This window comes from Bubalus bubalis, chromosome 4 (assembly GCF_019923935.1).
Source record: "Bubalus bubalis isolate 160015118507 breed Murrah chromosome 4, NDDB_SH_1, whole genome shotgun sequence".
Taxonomy (NCBI): Eukaryota; Metazoa; Chordata; class Mammalia; order Artiodactyla; family Bovidae; genus Bubalus; species Bubalus bubalis.
This window is the reverse complement of record NC_059160.1, coordinates 159,817,141-159,835,571: the sequence shown is the minus strand read 5'-3', so window position 1 is coordinate 159,835,571 and position 18,431 is coordinate 159,817,141. Positions and strand designations below refer to the sequence as shown.

Sequence of the window (18,431 nt, the reverse complement as noted above, 5' to 3'; positions counted from 1 at the left end):
AATAGTCAGTGGCATTTGCACTTTGTAAAATAAATCCTCAGTGATGTTGCTGGAAGGCTTCCATGTGGACGTTTTTTCCACTCCATTTAGTATTTCTTGAGGCTAAGATCAAGTGAAATAGGCTCAGACTTGAGAAAGGCAAGTGAAACAACGGTCTCAGACTTAGGAGGACAAGTTAACCTGGGAAGGTAGGCACCATGACTCATAAGGGTATTTCCTTAGATATGAAAAAAGAAAAGATTGTTTTGTTCCCATGGTCAGAGGGCCAGGTCTGAAAGCTTGTACACTTGCTCTGATGGGTGACCAGGCTTTTGGGAGAGCAGCATGCTCAAGGGGAAAGAACACAAGTTTAGGGGACAAAAGGGCCCAAGTTCAGATTCAGTCTCTGAATCTGAGGGGCCTATGCAAGTCTGAGTCTAGATGTAGATCTTAGTTTCTCTGCTGTGAAATGGGAATGAGAACTTTCCTGGCTCCTTAGGGTGCTGTGAATAAAGTGAGACCTGTGGCTTGTGAAGTAGATGTGTTGTATTGAAGTATCTGGCTGGTGCTTGACAAAAGCAGATTCTCATCACTCTCAGAAATGGCTGCAACTTGGTCCTGCATGAAAGGCTGAGAACACAGGACTGAGCTGGAGCTACTTCTAGTGATCCTTCAGGACCCCTGTCTTCTCTGCTTCCTTCCAGGCATTTGTATATTAGCACTGATTCTTACCTCTGTGTGGGCAAGGGGCCTCTTCAGCTCCTTCCAGGCAAGCAGCCCCACACATCCCATTCTTGGCTGTGCTTTCTGTCCAGAGCATTTGGGAACCAGGAGCTGGGGTTTGGTCTGCATCTAGTTCTCTATGAAAACTGTGGGATCAAAGTAGCTGGGTGGCCAGGGCAGGATCTAAATGTCCCCTGGTAGGTCTGTAGGATGGCATGTTCCATGTCACTCATACCCCAGCTCTGTAGATGCCACTGGCCATGGGAAAAGGCTCCCTGAGGTTCAGACAGGAGCTGCTGCTTACAGACGAGAAGACGCATTCCCTTCCTCAGGTGTGGGAAGGACAGCTGCTTTCCGCTTCCTTTAAGTGGGGTCAACCTATGACAGTGTGCTTATCAGAACCAGGGCAGGTGTCCAGTTCAGCCTCTGTGTGCGATGTTCCTTCCCATGGCTGCTTATGTCCACCATCCCAGCCCTAGCCTGGGTTACATGCCACCTAAGCATCTTGGGTCTCTTCTATTTGCAAGGGGTTAAAGCAGGGGTCAGCATGATTCTTTACAAGTTTCCACCTCCTCAGTTCTTCTTCTAAAGCTCTCTCCTTGCCAGTCTATTGAGGGAACCCAGGAGCCAGGCCTTTGGGCTCTGATGGTCAAGGCATGGCCTTTTAGGGACTCACAGCAATGACCTAACCAGGGCTCCTTTTCTGTTACTACAAGCAGCCCTTGGGTTCATCAAGACCTAGTTTCTGGGGCCCGCATGTCTGTGCAGAGCTCCTGCAATTGCTCAGGACTCTATCTCCTGCTACTGCATTCTTTAGTGAGGAGTCTCAGTGCCCCTCTGCAGGAGAGAAGCGTGGTTTGAGGAAACCAGCTACCCTATTTGCAGTGGGCCAGCGATCAGGAACCCACCCAGAGCAGGTCAGGTCTGTTCCCTGTGCTGCTCGTGGAAAGAAGGGGCCGCCCTTTATTTATCTAATGGCCTAACACTCCTCTGCAGATGCCAGCAGTGTTTTCCAGCAGTAAACCTGTGGCATGGCTGAGATGACAAAAGCAGAAACCCACTTTGTGCTGCTTTGAGGGTCTATGAATTCAGGGAGGAGGAGTGCCCACCACATTTGCATGGTGTGTTTATTATTAGTCTTTAGGCCACTTTTCGCTCTGTGATGTCATGGGATGCGACTCCTGGTTCTCACCAGAAACCGGGAGAGTTGGAACAGCTTCTCTATGTGGCTAGTGCTGTCTACTGAATGAAAAAAAGGAACACATGAGTAATTACTGTGTAAGGTATAGAAATGTATAGAGATTTCTATGTATTCACAAAAGACCATCGAGTGACAACCAGGCAAGAGATGTGAGTGGAAGGAATGGGGAGGGTCTTCGTGTTCACTGATCATCCATATGAGCTTCTTTCTGGGATGGAGGCTTCAACTTAATTTCATTTTAGCTCTCACAATATTTGTAAGATTGGAGGTGCTTGCCTCAGGTTGGGTTCCCAGAAGCCAACTTTGATGTGAGAGTTTGTGTGATGATGATTTATTAAGAACTTTTCCCAGGGGAATTAAGAAGAGCCCAGCAAGGGAGTGGGAACATGGATCACGGAAGTAGAGACAGCCAGCAGTGAGGCCGTGTGGGCTGGTCCTGCAGAAGGAACCTGGAAACAGTTGAGCTTACACTCCAAACAGTCCCCATAGTGGAACGGGGCAGCTGGGGTTGTATACCTGGCATCCCTAGTCCTTAGTGAGGGTGCACATTTCCACGAGTGCCAAGGAGAGTTCCAACACTTGATCAGTGTCTGCCATTGGCAATGGATGCGCATGGAGGGCCAGTGCGCTCAGAATTCCTAATGGGATTTGAGGGGTTCCAGGGCACAGCATCGATTGTGCTGCCGGCATCTCAGCACCCTGCAGGCATGGGGCTGCCGCTCAGAGAGGTGGAGTAGCTAACCAGGGGCACTCAGCTAAGTAGAGGCAGACCTGGGATTTGACGATGCTCTGCCTGCCTGCCTCGTCCTTACCTTGCTGGCTCTGAGATAAAAGGGAGATCTCAGGGGCCTCCACCTCTCCACCTGCCTCACTTGTGGCTGGAGAAGATGAGGGAAAGATACTTAGAAGGGGACACCATCCTCTGGGCTTGGAGCATTTAGGGCTCTGCCCAGGGAGCTGGCAGCAGTTCTCCAGGCATCGGGGAGGGGAGGGTGTTCTCGCTAAATCTGCAGTTGCATCTCCTTCTCACCAGCCATCGCAGCTTCTGTGTGAGTTGCACCCTCTGGAAAAGGCTGCAGCCAAGTGCTATTTATCTCCATGTGGGGAAAAGAGGCTTAACAAATTAGCTAATTGCTAATTGGTGAGGGAAAGTAGGACAGGAAAGTTGGCCAGTTGTCCTGTGGGTTTTCTGATCAATTCTCTCCATCATTATCTTCCACACATGAGTCTGAGACCTGGTGGGAAGATGCCTTAGTGTAGCCGGGGCTCTCACCTGCTGCATGGGATGTCCTGGCGGCTGAGTTAGGTCCTCTGCACTGCTGGCTCCTGCAGGGGCAGGGGAGGACCTCTCACCTGCACAGGTGCACCTACACCTTCAGATTCACAAAACTACACATTCTGGACTAGAGAGCTCCCAGCTTTGGAGGCTAAGATTCAGGGTTCAGAGCTCTGAAAGAACACAGCATCTTAGGCACATGACCATTCCCGGTGAATTAGGATTCCACGGAGTAGGGCCCCAGGGTCTGCATTTTACAGAGCTCCCTAGGAGGTTCTTACATGTAGCCAGACTGAGATTCATGGCTGCAGAATGCCAGTGATGATGGGGTGTTACCCCTCACCCATGGTCAACCTCCATGCTGATATTCACATACCATTCATGGTCCAACTATCTGCCTTCCATTCAATCATTTCTTTGATGAGACCTTGCTACTCCCGGGGTGGCAAACCATTCCATGTTGAACTCCTTGGAAAGTCAGAAAGTTCTCTCTTATATTGAGTTGTTATCTCCTTACCCGAGCACTGGAGACCTTGGTCCTGAATCAGCTCTCAGAGGCTATAAGGATCAATTCCAGCCTCTCTGCATTCCTGGACTGTCCCTGGTGACTGTAACTGGCCATCAGTTTACACTGTCCAACTCCGTGACCGCTTCCAGTCTGCAGTGCCCTCCATCAAGCAGACTGACCCACTAGTCAACTCCCCAAGGGCAGCACAGACCTTCTAGCCCCTGCCTTTTCATGGGTCTTCACTTTCAAGTCTCATCTCCCCATGTGCCCTTCTGCTCCTGGAAAATAAGTGTAGGGCTTTGAGTTCAACCTTGTTCAACTGTGTCTCTTTAGATTTGGCTCAGTGTTTCAGCTTTCTCAGATGCCATGACACCCCCAGCTCTGTATCATGTGCAGATTTGATGAGCATGTTACTGGTTGTCCTCTGCTAAGTCTCTTCAGTCATGTCCGACTCTGTGCGACCCCATAGACAGCAGGCCACCAGGCTCCCCCGTCCCTGGGATTCTCCAGGCAAGAACACTGGAGTGGGTTACCATTTCTTTCTCCAATACATGAAAGTGAAAAGTGAAAGTGAAGTCACTCAGTCATGTCTGACCCTCAGCGACCCCATGGACTGCAGCCTACCAGGCTCCTCCGTCCATAGGATTTTCCAGGCAAGAGTACTGGAGTGCCTTCTCCTCTACGTGAGCATTAAGGAAATGCTGAGGTGTCAGGAATGGAGCCAAGTCAGAGCCTGGCCACGTGCTGCAGTGACTTCAGATCACCTGTCTCACGTTTCCCTCCCCACCTCCTCCTGGGCCTCTGAGCTTCTGAAGACATTCCTGACAGTCTGTGTATTGGGAGGAAGGAAGCTATAGACTGGGGGGCTCTCCCTTCTCCACCCTGCTGAGGGTCTAAGGGTTCCTTGGAGAGCCGCTGACTCCGAAGTCCCTGTGCCTTCTTTGCAGTATAGTTTATGGAATTTGTAGAGTGTTGAGAAAGGAGTCTTCAGTTCATGGCCCCACGAGGGACCCAGGCATAGAGCATGGCCTCTCTCAGTGCTTCCTTCGTACAAGTGCAGGAGACGAAACGCTTGGCAACTTCTGCCTCTGGCTGGGAGGGAGCAGCCAAGGTATTCTTAGACATAACTCTTTCATCCTGAGCAAGAAAGCTTTTCATGGGCGCCTGTCTCTTAAGGGAAGGACTCCTGTGGCCAGAGGAGACTCTCAGGATCTAAGAATGTAGATGAGTCAAGAGGTAAGAGTGGAACTCACAAAGGATGGGGATGCACACTTCCCATTGCTGCTTCCTGGGAAGGGCCGGGGCTTCTCTGGACACTGCTATGTGTGTTTGCTGCTTCTTGAGACCGAAATATTATACCTACATAGGCAGGCAAGAGGAAGCAAGTGTTGTGTACATTTTACAGATGAACAAATGGAGACCAGAGTGGTAAATGCCAGCTGGTGGAGGCCATCCCTCCAGTCCAGTCTGGACTCCTGTCCCCACTTGTCTTCACAGGGGATGGCACCTTTTCATTCATAGGCTGGAGAAGGAGCATCTGCGGCCTTCGCCAATGACCACCCTTAGTGTCCAAAGGACTGGGATGCTAGAGCTGGCCCAGGCACCCCCACAGGCCCTATTTCCATGTGCTTTTTGTGTTGACCAGCAAACGCGTTCATTCCTTGCAGAGGTGTGGTTCTCACTGAGGCCCTGTACAATGGCAGTTTCATGTATATGCTGGGTCACTGGAGCCTGCAGGCTTCTTACCCCTCTATGCCTCACCTGCTAAGAAGAGAGAATCAAACCTCTGTGTACTGATGAGGAAAAGATATTCTTCATACACTGATAAGTCAAAAATGATAGTTGAACCTGATGTGTGTTTCATGACCCCATTTTGATAAGAACATCAGTTTGATAAGTGTATGCAGACACATGCAGACGTGACTAAAAACTTCTGGAAGGGGCCATTTGGAATAGTCTCTGGGGGATGAATTTGGAGGGATACATGGGGAGTTTTCACTACTTTAACACATTAAAAAATGTGGTAGGTTTATGGGATAATTTTGAACATTTGCTTTTTTCTGTATCTTTCCAAATAAAGAGTAATAAAAATTACATTATAAAAATATAAAAAAATTAAAAATAAAAGAGAACTATGATCTGAACTCTCTCCCAGGTTTATAGAAGGCCTGGCACATTGCCTGGCACTCAGCAATACTTGGCACGTGCTAACTGTGAGTATTCTTACAGGACAAGCTGGAAAACTATCAATTCCTCCTCTTTTGTCAATCTACATACACTTACTCTTTTTATTTGGAAAACTACAGAAAAATTTAAATGTTCAAAATTATCCCATACACCTGCCCCACTTTTTAATGTGCTAAAGTAGTTGGATTTCCAGTCTAAAAAGGGAAAGAGCACTCCTAAAAACATATGAGAAGCAAAATAAGTAACTGGGTCCCATCTGCCTAGCCCTCCTATCCTTCATTCATATGTTCAACAACAGTATTCTTTATATATTGAACACTGCCTATGTGCTGGTTATAGTGGAAGGTTTTGAGACGCAAATGTGACGGCCATAGGTGTGGCCCTGACCTCATGGAGACCCCCGTTGGTTAAAGGAGATAGACAATAAGAAATAAATAAGCTGAAAACTATTCAAGTACAGACACTGCTGCTAAGTCACTTCAGTCATGTCCAACTCTGTGCAACCCCATAGATGGCAGCCCACCAGGCTCCCCCGTCCCTGGGATTCTCCAGGCAAGAACACTGGAGTGGGTTACCATTTCCTTCTCCAATGCATGAAAGTGAAAAGTGAAAGTGAAGTCGCTCAGTCGTGTCCAACTCTTAGCAACCCCATGGACTGCAGCCTACCAGGCTCCTCCGTCCATGGGATTTTCCAGGCAAGAGTACTGGAGTGGGGTGCCATTGCCTTCTCCGTCAAGTACAGACAAGGCAAGTGCTATAAATAAACAGAACAAAATGCTCTAATAGAGAACGGGGGGAGGTGGGGGTCACTGCTCTGGAGCAAAAAAAGCGTCAATTCTAGGGTCCTTGATGGGTTCTTTAGAGCTGAAGGCAGCTCAGGGCCCTGGCTGTGAGCTGCCATCTTCCTGGGTGCAGTTTAGCTTGGCTGGCCAAGCAGCTGTAAATCCCTTGTTGCAGATTCCTGAGTCTCTCGCCTTGGGCAACGATGAGACATCCCCCACCCCAGTAACCCTCTAGAAAAGTGTTCGCAGGCAGTCTCTGAGATGAGAAAGGGAGGGATGTCCCCGCCCGTGATGCCGACAGGAGCTGTAGCTTCTAACCTTGCTCCGGGCTGGTGCATGCGAATTCCAAAGAACAGCAGGAAATCAGATGTCCATGTTCAAATGATACATCTAGCAGCTGAGGCGGCCAGAGCTGCCCCAGGGGGATGGCGTGTTTTGTGAGGAAAAAATTCTCCAAGAACAATGTTTATCAAACTCCGTCTCAGCAGTCATCCTGTGTGTCTGCCAGCTTCTGGCTTGCTTCTGTTCATGTTTTTTCTTAAATTTCTTTTTCTCTGCAGGCTGTGGAGACCAACCTGGCTTCCAAGGACAGCCACTGGGTCTTTGTGAATGAGGTAAGAGCTCCAGAAAGGTGAAGGGTGTGGCTTACATTGAGCTCCCGCCACTCGGGAAAGTACAGAGTGACCGGTCAGGCTCCGCTCTGACTTGGGGTGCTGGAGTGGAGTCCAGGGCTTCACTGAGCGAGACAGCAGGTGAGAGAGTTGGACGGGGCATGCCAAGCTGCTCGCCTGGAGCAGGCAGGAGCCAGGAAAACAGTGCAGATTTGAGTCCAGGAGGAAGTGGCGTCAGGCACTGGATGTGTTGGGTGAGGGGAGGCCACCTGCCAGGGGTCAGAGACTGGAGAGATGGAGGCTGGCCAGAAAAGGGGATGCAGAGGGGATGTGCAAAGGAATGCAGAACGGGCTAGAGGCCGCACTTCTTGTAGGAGCCTGAAGGTATATGTGTGTTATGTGACTGTGTGTATGTAAGAGTGCATGGGTGTGAGTGTGTAACTGTATATATTTGGGAGAGTGTGTATGGATGTGTGTGCATTAATGCGTGCACATGTCAGTATGTGTGTATGTGTATCTGTATAGGTGTGTGTCTGTGTGTGCACCTCCCCCTGTGCAGCTGGTCAGGTAGTGGTCAATGTAACCTTTTAAAGGGGGTAAATGGTAAATCTCTCCCCCAGGTGGCCTTCCCACTCGATTGGGCCCTGGGAGGAATGGGGACATCGAGGTTTCATGGTGGCATGGTCTGCTCTCCACCGCTTGCACCCTAACTGGCCCTGGCCTGCTCACGCCGCACACATTACATGGGAGTGGCCTGTAACAACATGCCCTCGCTTCCCTGAAGAGCCCCCTCTGCCTGCACATCCGTTCAGGAAGCACCCTCTGGGACAGTGCCTATGACCCCAGCCAGCTATTAATATAGCTGACTCTTGAAAGTGCTTCCTGGCACGGGCTTTCATCAGCCCGTGGCCTTCCGTTGCTCCTAAATTAACTGATTGATTTCTAATGGCCACATTCTAGAAGATGCAGGGTTTATCGTGCAGGTAATTTATGCTTTTATGATGTGTGTTTCTTCATTAGCTCAGTGCTACCATTGCTGAAAGAGTTTTGGGTGGCTTACTTTCTTATTTTGCAGGTAGTATCAGATAGTAACTGCTTGCGAGGCCCACTTTTCATGGTTTTTGTCCATAAATTCATATCTTGTTAACTCCGTGTCTACACAGGCCAATTGGAGACCTGCAAGGTCCATTTCCCTGGGGTTGCAGATGGTTGTGCTGGTAATTAGGAGAAGGGACATGACGGCTGCTTTCTTCAGAGCCTGCCGGAGTCCTCTTGGTGCTGGGAGGGTTTGATCCTCTGGGATCTGCCAGCTTCTTTATAGGTTTCTTTTGTTCCCGGAGACGGAGGGATTCTATGTGCCCCATAAGGCAGATGTCAGATGCTGGCTTTATTTTGGGGAGGGCTCCTCCAAATCAGATGGCCAGGGTTTCTATATTGTCAGTCTTCAAAAAGTACTGTTTTTACATTTCTAACTGATTTCCTTTTTCCTCCCCTGAATCCTGACCCACTCCAAGGACTCTCTTGTCTGTCCCTCCCACCCCCTCTCCAGGGCTGGGGTTAACACTAACCAGTGTGAGGTGTCCTTAGGGTATTGCTGGGTGGCAGGAAATGCCACCGGGAGGTGTCGGATGTGGGCACAGCTGTCAGGGCCACACTGGAACAGCCTCACCCAAGAGGACTGCTGAGCTCCACCCCAGTCAGCTGCACATCGCACCGTGAACTCAGAGACGAATCATGTGGCTGTCCCTGGGATAAATGTCCCCAGAAGTGACCCCTCCCATTTTCTGAGTTTCCTTTTCTATGCGGAGGCCAAGCACTTGTCAGGGCATTTTGTGTTTGTTACCACCCTTATCCCTCATTCACAACCCTGTATGGTAGTTATTAGCATCCCCATTTTACAGATGGGAAAAGGGAGGCTCGAGAGGTTGAATTACTTGCTCAAGGTCATACGGCTATTGAAAGGTGCTTTGGGGATTTTGTATGAAGACTGTTGGCTCCAGAGACCTTCACACCAAATGACACCATCCTGCAGGTAGTCCTGGCAATGATCCTTTAACCTATGGTCAGGGTCTGATTCCGTAAGACCAACCAGTAGGGCTCTGGTATGCATACTGGTGGGGATGCCCTTGAGCTGGCCTTGGTGTGCACTCAGGGACATTCTTGAAGTCTGAGATCTGATGGTGGGTCCTTTTGTAAAGCTTTGACTCTTAGACCCCAGTGTGGCCTCTGGTTAATGACTGAGACATTTTCTAAATCACAAGTCAACTTATCCAAGCCATATTCAGAACTGCTGTTTCCTAGTACAGCATGGCCCCCTTGGAAACAAGTCCTATTATTCTTAGGACGGTTACAGCATTCCAGGCTCTATCCAAATACAGACCCACAGACCAATAGTTTCCCGGTTGCTTCTCCGTTTATCATATGTGATGGCTCGGAAAAAATAAAATGGGAGGAAAAGAATCAGGGGCAGGTATTTAGCAGCTCCACCACGATCTCCAGAATCTAGCATCTACACTGGGACTCCATCTCTCGCTTCCCGAACTGCTCACCACTTCTCTGGAGGAAGTTCAGTCCATCAGACGAGCTCAGGCAGCGTCTCTTCCTACCACATCTTTCCCCAGGGTGGCCTCCGTGGTGATCCTCCAGCTCCACCCGCTGCTTCCCTCATTCCTCACGGCTCTGCCCTTCAGTTTTTCTTTCTGTATTTGACTTTCTTAATATGTTTTCCTGGATTCAAGATAAACACTCAAGGGCACGTGTTTTTGTTTGTTTTCTTCATGCAGTGGTTTTCTTAATATGTCTGCACCCTCACTGGTGAATATTGGTGTTGCATATTACAGGTCTGTTTTATTTGGAGAAGGGGTAATTGGATGCAGAGAAAGGCTGTGAGTCTGTGAGCCTCGCTGACAGTTTCTACAGATCCTTGGGCTCTACTGAGGGAAAGGACACTGGCAAGCAGATGTGCTTTGGGGCATAAACTGTATTTTAATCAATTGATTAAGTTACACATTAACTTGGAGGGGGATGGGGGATTCAAAAGAAGTATGAATAGCAAATTTGAATATTAGTCAAGGTGGCCACTAGGCTGTGAGTCCCCTGGGGACACGGACAGGATCCAGGTCCCCACTGAATCCCCAATACCCTGTATTAAGGGTAGATTCTCAAAAGGGTTTGGTTGAAGGCAAGTCATTGTACATAGCATAGGGTAGAGCAAGTTGCTTTGAAGAGTACTTCCCAGTCAGCCTCCAAGAAAAGACAAAGGCAAACAATTAAGATGGGAAGCCCAGGGATGGAGGGAACTGCTGTGCGTCATTCATCAGAAGCTGCCAGTTTAGGACCCATCAGACTTGACTTTGGCTCCCAGAACCTGTGTCAGCTGATCTGGAGAGCCTCCTCCCCACGTGGCTCTGGCTTAGTGATGCGCAGGTGTCCGTGTCCTCAGCGCTAGGCAGGGTCTGGATGCAGACCAGGGGGCAGAGGAGAATTCTCTCCTGTGACATTCTGCATCCAGGCAGGACACACCTGCCTCATTGTCTGGCCTCTTGAGAAGCTTGTGGGGGAAATTCTTTCATGGAATGTCTGTCTTTCCAGCCTCTTCCAAAACCATCTGTGAAGGGGACTTGAAGCACTCCCTTTGTTACTGGATAGCTCTCACTGTCAGAGTTCCTCCAGACATGGGAACAAAGCAAACTTTTATGCAAATGGTTCAAGAAATGCAGAAGCAGGTACATAACCCTTGTGCTTAGGTTTTGTCAACAACCGATGCTCTGGGTGGGCTCTGTTCTGTGGTTCAGCAGGTGCCCGGGGGGAGGCAGGTTCTCAGGAGGGAGGAGGCAGAGCTAGTAGGCCCTGCCCCACCACTAGCCTGTTTCCATGACCCCCACATCCCATATCTTTTTCCTCTGAGCTCCAGACCCAGGGATCCAGATGCCTTCTGGACTCAGCTGCCTGCAAGCCTTGTGATCACCTCCAGCTCAGTGCCTCTCTCTGAATTCATCATCCTCCCCTCAGCTGTTTCTCACCCAGTGTTCCAGTCCCAGGGACCAGTGTCTCCAACCTACTGGCTGGTTCCCTAGTCAATGAAAACCTACATCCTGCCTGCTGCCTCAGAACTCATTCTAGGATGACCCATAACACCTCTCCATCCTTTCCTTACTTCTGCCCTCTGCCTGCATGCCCATGGTTTATCCCTACAAGCAGTGGGTGATTTGTTGTTTCCTCTATTTTTCTATCTTGGTTTTGGACCTTTGCTAGGATTTTATTTTAGGCCTGGAATGACCACCTCTGACTGTCAAGGATTTACCTTTCCTGCAGGAGTTTGCTAAGCATTGCCTCTGCCAAAAGATCTCCCTGGATTTATTCACCTTCTGCCGTCCTGTACTCCTCACCCCAGCTATGCTGTGTTGGGGACTTGATACACACATCTGGCTTCTGGAACAGCCTATGAGTGAGGGCTGCACCTCCTTTCTGTCAGGCTGCCTGGAGTCCCTAGCATGAGGGGTTCACATGCAGAGGAGGTGCTGGCTTAAGCCTCCCGCTGCTACATCTGCCTCTTGCTTCCTCACCTTGACTCTGATTTTTTAATTGCCTTCATGGAGGGGAAGAGACATTTATGACCTCCCAATCCTTCATGAGCTCAGAAAGCTGTGATCCTGCTTTACGAGCTATGACTGTTAGCATCTCAGGTTCCACTGCACCTCCCTTTCCTAGGCTTGCATTCTCCATTCTTGACCAGGCCATCAGCGGGTGATGGAGCAGCCAGGGAGGAGGACAGGGGAAGCACCAGCCAGGCTTCCTACAGCGGTCTCTACACTATGCCCCAGGGAACCTATATTCTGCTAATTCGTAGGTGTTTTGTGGGAAAAGGATTCCATGATCAAAGAAGGCTGGTAAGTTAGAGTTAAACAGCAAAAAACAGGTTTCTCCTGCAGGCACCTTCATCTCTAATGCATGCTGTGCTTTCCAAGGATGAGGTGGTGTACTCGCTGCTACATGCACTTGTGTTTCAGACACACTCATGTGCTTTTTCTCTCAACATCTGCTCACGTCTCTGCTGGAATAGGTCTTCGGCAGATGGTGGGGTGTCAGGGCCCATAGGATGGAGTTCAGATTCTTTCACGTGGTCCATGAGGCTGTTCATGAACTGACTTCAGAGCCCTCTCTGGTCTCAACTCCTGCCATTTCTTATCATCTAGAGCTGCTCTGCCTGTATCATGAGATATCCCTGCCACCCCGAGCAGAAGGTCATCCCAGCGTCTGAACCTCTTCAAACCCCTCTCCCCAGACTGTTCTCCTGCTATTGCCCCTGAGGCTCCAGCCCTCACCTTGGCATCTTCATTGGTTTTTCACCAACAAATATTCCACAAGGACCCTCTGAGTACAGGCTTGGCTCGCACCAGAGGAGACTCCTGTCAACAGTCCAGCGAACATCATTCCAGACTTTTAAACCATTCCTGCCCCCAAACACACGCTGAGTTAAAGCAAATGAAAATGGGATTAGGCTACACATGCATAATGCAGGGGAGAGAAATGCTAATAAACTAATTGAAGAAAGCAAGAACAAAAGACCATGATATGCATGGTGAATGAAATAGCTTCGAGAAATCTCTATTCGGGACACATAGGAAGAGAGGGAGGGAAGAGATTTAATTTTTTTTCTTCCTTTCATTTTGAAGATTCTAATTCTGTTCGAACATTAAGTCCCTGTAACATTTGCCATCTGAAAATTTCATTTAGCAACACTCTAAAACAATTATGTTTATTGTAATCGATTCACTTGTTTCTCTCCCCAGCCCCACTGAGGAGTCCTTGAGCACAAGGATCACATCCTAGCCAACTTTGTAGCCCCACTAAGATCCCAGAACCAAGACTGGGAGCTGCCATTTGTCAGACATTAGACGGAGCCAGGCACTGTTTTTGAGCATCATTTTTTAAACCTATTTTTTTTTACTTAAAAATCAACCATTTTATTTAGGTTTAATCACATACAATAAACACACACATGTGTGTACAGTTTTGTTTGATGTATGTACGCCCCTGTGAAGCTGCAGCCACGATGAAGGTGCTGGACATATGTATCACCCAACAGTCCCCCTGTGCCCCCTGGGAATCCCCACCCCGGTCCTGTCTTCCCTGCTCCTCAGGTGGTTATGCTTGTTGTTTAGTCGCTAAGTCGTGTCCAACTCTTTTGTGACCCCATGGACTGTATCCTGCCAGGCTTCTCTGTCGATGGGGTTCTCCAAGCAAGATTACTGGGGTGGGTTGCCATTTCATTCTCCAGGGGATCTTCCTGACCCAGGGATCGAACCCACATCTCCTGCATTGGCAGGTGGATTCTCTACAGCTGAGCCAACGGGGAAGCCCACTCTTCAGGTAGTCTGTTTGTATTTTCAGATGGATTTTTTGTATTATCTAGAGATTATTTGTAGGTAAATGTTACAGATTATTTGTATTTTCTTGTATTTTCTAGAGTTTTATATAAGGGAATCATACAGTATGTTCTCTCTTCTTCTGTTTTTCTATGGCTCTTTCCCTCCAGATAATTATTTTGAGAGTCACCCTTATTGCAATATACAGTAATAGTTCTTCCCTTTTATTGATGAGGCATGTTCAGTTGTATAACTATACCACAACTTGAATATATGTATATGTATTCTTGAATATATGTATTCTTGATGGACATTTGGGTCATCTGAGATTTCTGGTGATTTCAAATAAGGCTGCTATTAACATTCATGTACAAGTCTTTGTGTGGACACAGGCTTTCATTTTAGGGGGAGGGTGCATATTTCTAAGTGGAATTGCAGTGCTGTATGGCAGGTGTACTTGGAACTCTTTAAGAAACTTTCAGGTTGTGTGAGAATCCCAGTTGTTTCAGATCTTCAATACCCGATTTAATCAGAGCGTTTGCCATCAGTCATTGTGGTGGATTGTAATGGTGCCTCATTATGGTTGTGATTTTCATTTTGCTAATGACTAATGATATTGAGAATCTTTTCAGGTGTTTATTTGCCACCTATATCTATAGCTTCCTTGGGGGGAAAGCTGAAATCATTAATTTGAGAACTTTATTTTTCTTTACCACTTGAAACGTCCTTTAAGTGATTTAATGCCATCTCCAAAATTTTCAGTGTTATTCAGTTCAAAATACTTTCTATATTACCTTTTGATTTCTTCTTTGACCCATGAGTTGTTTAGAAGTGTTTTATTTAGTTTCTAAATATTTATATATTTTCCAGAGATCTTTATCTTATTGATTTTTAATGAGTTCCATGTGGTCAGAGGCCATAGTTGAATTACTTGGATATTACTTGAATCCTTTTAAATTTATTGAGAGTTATTTGATAGTCCAATAGATTGTCTTTTCTGGTAAATGTTTTATGTACACTTGGAAAGGAGGCATAATCTATTCTTGTCAGGAATGTTCTGTAAATGTCAGTTAGGTCAGTTCTGTTCATAGTGTTGTTTATGTCTTCTGTATCCTTGATTATATTTTCTCTACTTGTTCTATCAATTATTAAGAGGGGGGATGAAAATAGTCAGCTTTAATTTTGAGTTTGCCTATTTCTCCTTGTAGTTTTATCAGTTATTGCTTAATATATTTTCAAGCTTAGTTACGAGAGGATAAATGTTTAGCATTTTTATGTCCTGTTGATTTATTGATCTGTATCATTATGGCATGACTTTTCTTATGCCCCTGCCCTGAAATGTCCTTTGCTCAGAAATATACTCTATCTGATATTACTGAAGCAACAGTTAGAACTGGGCATGGAACAACAGACTGGTTCCAAATACGAAAAGGAGTATGTCAAGGCTGTATATTGTCACCCTGCTTATTTAACTTATACGCAGAGTACATCATGAGAAACGCTGGCCTGGAAGAAGCACAAGCTGGAATCAAGACTGCCGGGAGAAATATCAATCACCTCAGATATGCAGATGACACCACCCTTATGGCAGAAAGTGAAGAGGAACTAAAAAGCCTCTTGTTGAAAGTGAAAGAGGAGAGTGAAAAAGTTGGCTAAAAGCTCAACATTCAGAAAACAAAGATCATGGCATCTGGTCCCATCACTTCATGGCAAGTAGATGGGGAAACAGTGGAAACAGTGTCAGACTTTATTTTTGGGGGCTCCAAAATCACTGCAGATGGTGATTGCAGCCATGAAATTAAAAGACGCTTACTCCTTGGAAGGAAAGTTATGACCAACCTAGATAGCATATTCAAAAGCAGAGACCTTACTTTACCAACAAAGGTCTGTCTAGTCAAGGCTATGGTTTTTCCTGTGGTCATGTATAGATGTGAGAGTTGGACTGTGAAGAAAACTGAGCACTGAAGAATTGATGCTTTTGAACTGTGGTGTTGGAGAAGAGTCTTGAGAGTCCCTTGGACTGCAAGGAGATCCAACCAGTCCATCCTAAAGGAAATCAGTCCTGGGTGTTCATTGGAAGGACTGATTCTGAAGCTGAAACTCCAGTACTCTGGCCACCTCATGCAGAGAGTTGACTCATTGGAAGAGACCCTGATGCTGGGGAGGGATTGGGGGCAGGAGGAAAAGGGGATGACAGAGGATGAGATGGCTGGATGGCATCACCGACTCGATGGACATGAGTTTGAGTGAACTCCGGGAGTTGGTGATGGACAGGGAGACCTTTTCCAGTCCTGTGGCCACTGCTGAGTTTTCCAAATTTGCTGACATATTGAGTGCAGTACTTTCACAACATCATCTTTCAGGATTTGAAATAGCTCAACTGGAATTCTATCACTTCCACTAGCTTTGTTCTTAGTGATGCTTCCTAAGGGCCAGCTGACTTCACATTTCAGGATGTCTGGCTCTAGGTGAGTGATCACACCATCATGATTATCTGGGTCATGAAGATCTTTTTTGTACAGTTCTTCTGCGTATTCTTGCCACCTCTTCTTAATATCTTCTGCTTCTGTTAGGTCCATACCATTTCTGTCCTTTATCGAGCCCATCTTTGAATGAAATGTTCCCTTGGTATCTCTAATTTTCTTGAAGAGATCTCTAGTCTTTCCCATTCTGTTGTTTTCCTCTATTTCTTTGCATTGATTGCTGAGGAAGGCTTTCTTATCTCTCCTTGCTATTCTTTGGAACTCTGCATTCAAATCGGAGTATCTTTCCTTTTCACTTCTCTTCTTTTCACAGCTATTTGTAAGGCCTCCTCAGACAGCCATTTTACTTTTTTGCATTTCTTTTCCATGGGGATGGTCTTGATCCCTGTCTCCTGTACAATGTCATGAACCTCCGTCCATAGTTCATCAGGCATTCTGTCTATCCGATATAATCCCTTAAATCTATTTCTCACTTCTACTGTATAATCATAAGGAATTTGATTTAGGTCATACCTGAATGGTCTAGTGGTTTTCCCTACTTTCTTCAATTTAAGTCTGAATTTGGCAATAAGGAGTTCATGCTCTGAGCCACAGTCAGCTCCTGGTCTTATTTTTTCTGACTGTATAGGGCTTTTCCATCTTTGGCTGCAAAGAATATAATCAATCTGATTTTGGTGTTGACCTTCTGGTGATGTCTATGTGTAGAGTCTTCTCTTGTGTTGCTGGAAGAGGGGGTTTAACCTAATATATTTTTTTCATTCTTGTTTCTTTGAAGTATGTTTCTTGAAAGCAATTTCTACTTAGATCTTGCTATTTTATTCATTAGGACACTACGCTTTAATTCCCTGGTGGCTTAGATGGTAAAGCGTCTGTCTACAATGTGGGAGACCTGGGTTTGATCCCTGGGTTGGGAAGATTCCCTGGAGAAGGAAATGGCAACCCACTCCAGTACTCTTGCCTAGAAAATCCCATGGACAGAGCAGCCTGGTGCAGGCTACTGTCCATGGGTCTCAAAGAGTCGGACATGACTGAGCAACTTCACTTCACTCATGCTTTAATTCAAGTGCTTAGATAATTTAATATGAGTATAGATATGGTTAGAAGAGGGTGGAGTCCTGGAAGCCTAATGAATAAACTGTTTCAAAGAGAAGGGAGAGTTCATTGACCTCAGGTGCTACTGCCTTGAGGGTGTGATGACCTTGGGGGTGAATGTTGGGAAAGGATTGGAGGATAAATTTTCAGATACTCAACTTATATCATTCCATTTTACAGATAAGGAACCAGAGGCTCTGAGAAAGGGACTGACTTTTCGATGTCACTTAGTAAGTGGCAGAGTCAGGATTTGAACTTAGGTATGAATGACTCAGAATTTAAGAAACACACACCTTATGTCACACTGACTCTCTCTCACCTTTTCCTTCCTCACTCAGCATTAACTAAATGCCAAATATATGACTAAATTCCAGCAATATTTCATTTTTTAAAAATATTTGGAAGTGGTAATATAATCTTGTTGGGGAAAGTCTTATTATAATTCTTTATTGTTTATGATTAGCTTTCTTCCCTTTTTGCTCTTTTACATATCAGCACCTTGTTTTTAAAATATCCTATGAAGAAGGTGAAAAAATCCAGAAAAAACCCACACAGGTAAACTAATGCATGTCATATGAGTAGCGTCTGAAAATAACAAACCATATTTATTAGAAATGTACTTCCCTTTGTCAATCAGAATATATCTATTTTCCTTTCTCAGCCCCAAAGGAATCTATGAGAGTTAACACTTATGGTTACAGATAGATTAGGAAATATTTGTTATATAATATCATTCTTCAGTGCTTTTCAAAGCCCCATGAGAAGAGTACTTGGAACTACACAGATGGTCGCTTTGGGGCTCAGTACTGAGAAAGTGATAAGGTACCACTGTTAGATCAGTCTTGGGGAACATACCATGGATAAGATTTGACTCTACTGCTGACCACTTCTTTGACTTTGGGAAATTTTTCTGAAGATTTTTTTTATGTGGACCATTTTTAAAGTCTTTACTGAATTCATTACAATATTGCTTCTGTTTTATATTTTGGTTTTTTGGCCCCAAGGCATGTGGGATCTTAGTTCCTTGACCAGGGATTGAACCTCCTGCATGAAAGGTGAAGTCTTAAACCGTTGAATTTTCAGGCAAGTCCCTGGGGAAATTGTTTTATTTCCTTCCTGGAACTTTATTCTCCTTATCCACTCAATAGAGTTTATAATAAATATCTCATGGGAAACTTCAGTTCAGTTCAGTTCAGTTCAGTCGCTCAGTTATGTCCGACT

At 46.3% G+C, this 18,431-nt stretch overlaps 1 protein-coding gene across 3 annotated transcripts in view; it reads left to right on the top strand.

Moving 5' to 3' along the window:
• The window catches only part of GRID1 (glutamate ionotropic receptor delta type subunit 1), a 688,259-nt gene that overhangs the window by 402,833 nt on the left and 266,995 nt on the right, over nt 1-18,431 (top strand). For all 3 annotated transcript variants that reach the window (XM_025284872.3, XM_025284871.3, XM_044942388.2), the window contains one exon: nt 7,217-7,270. In XM_025284872.3, coding sequence (XP_025140657.1) covers nt 7,217-7,270 — 54 coding nt within the window. The remainder of the gene's footprint in view (nt 1-7,216; nt 7,271-18,431) is intronic.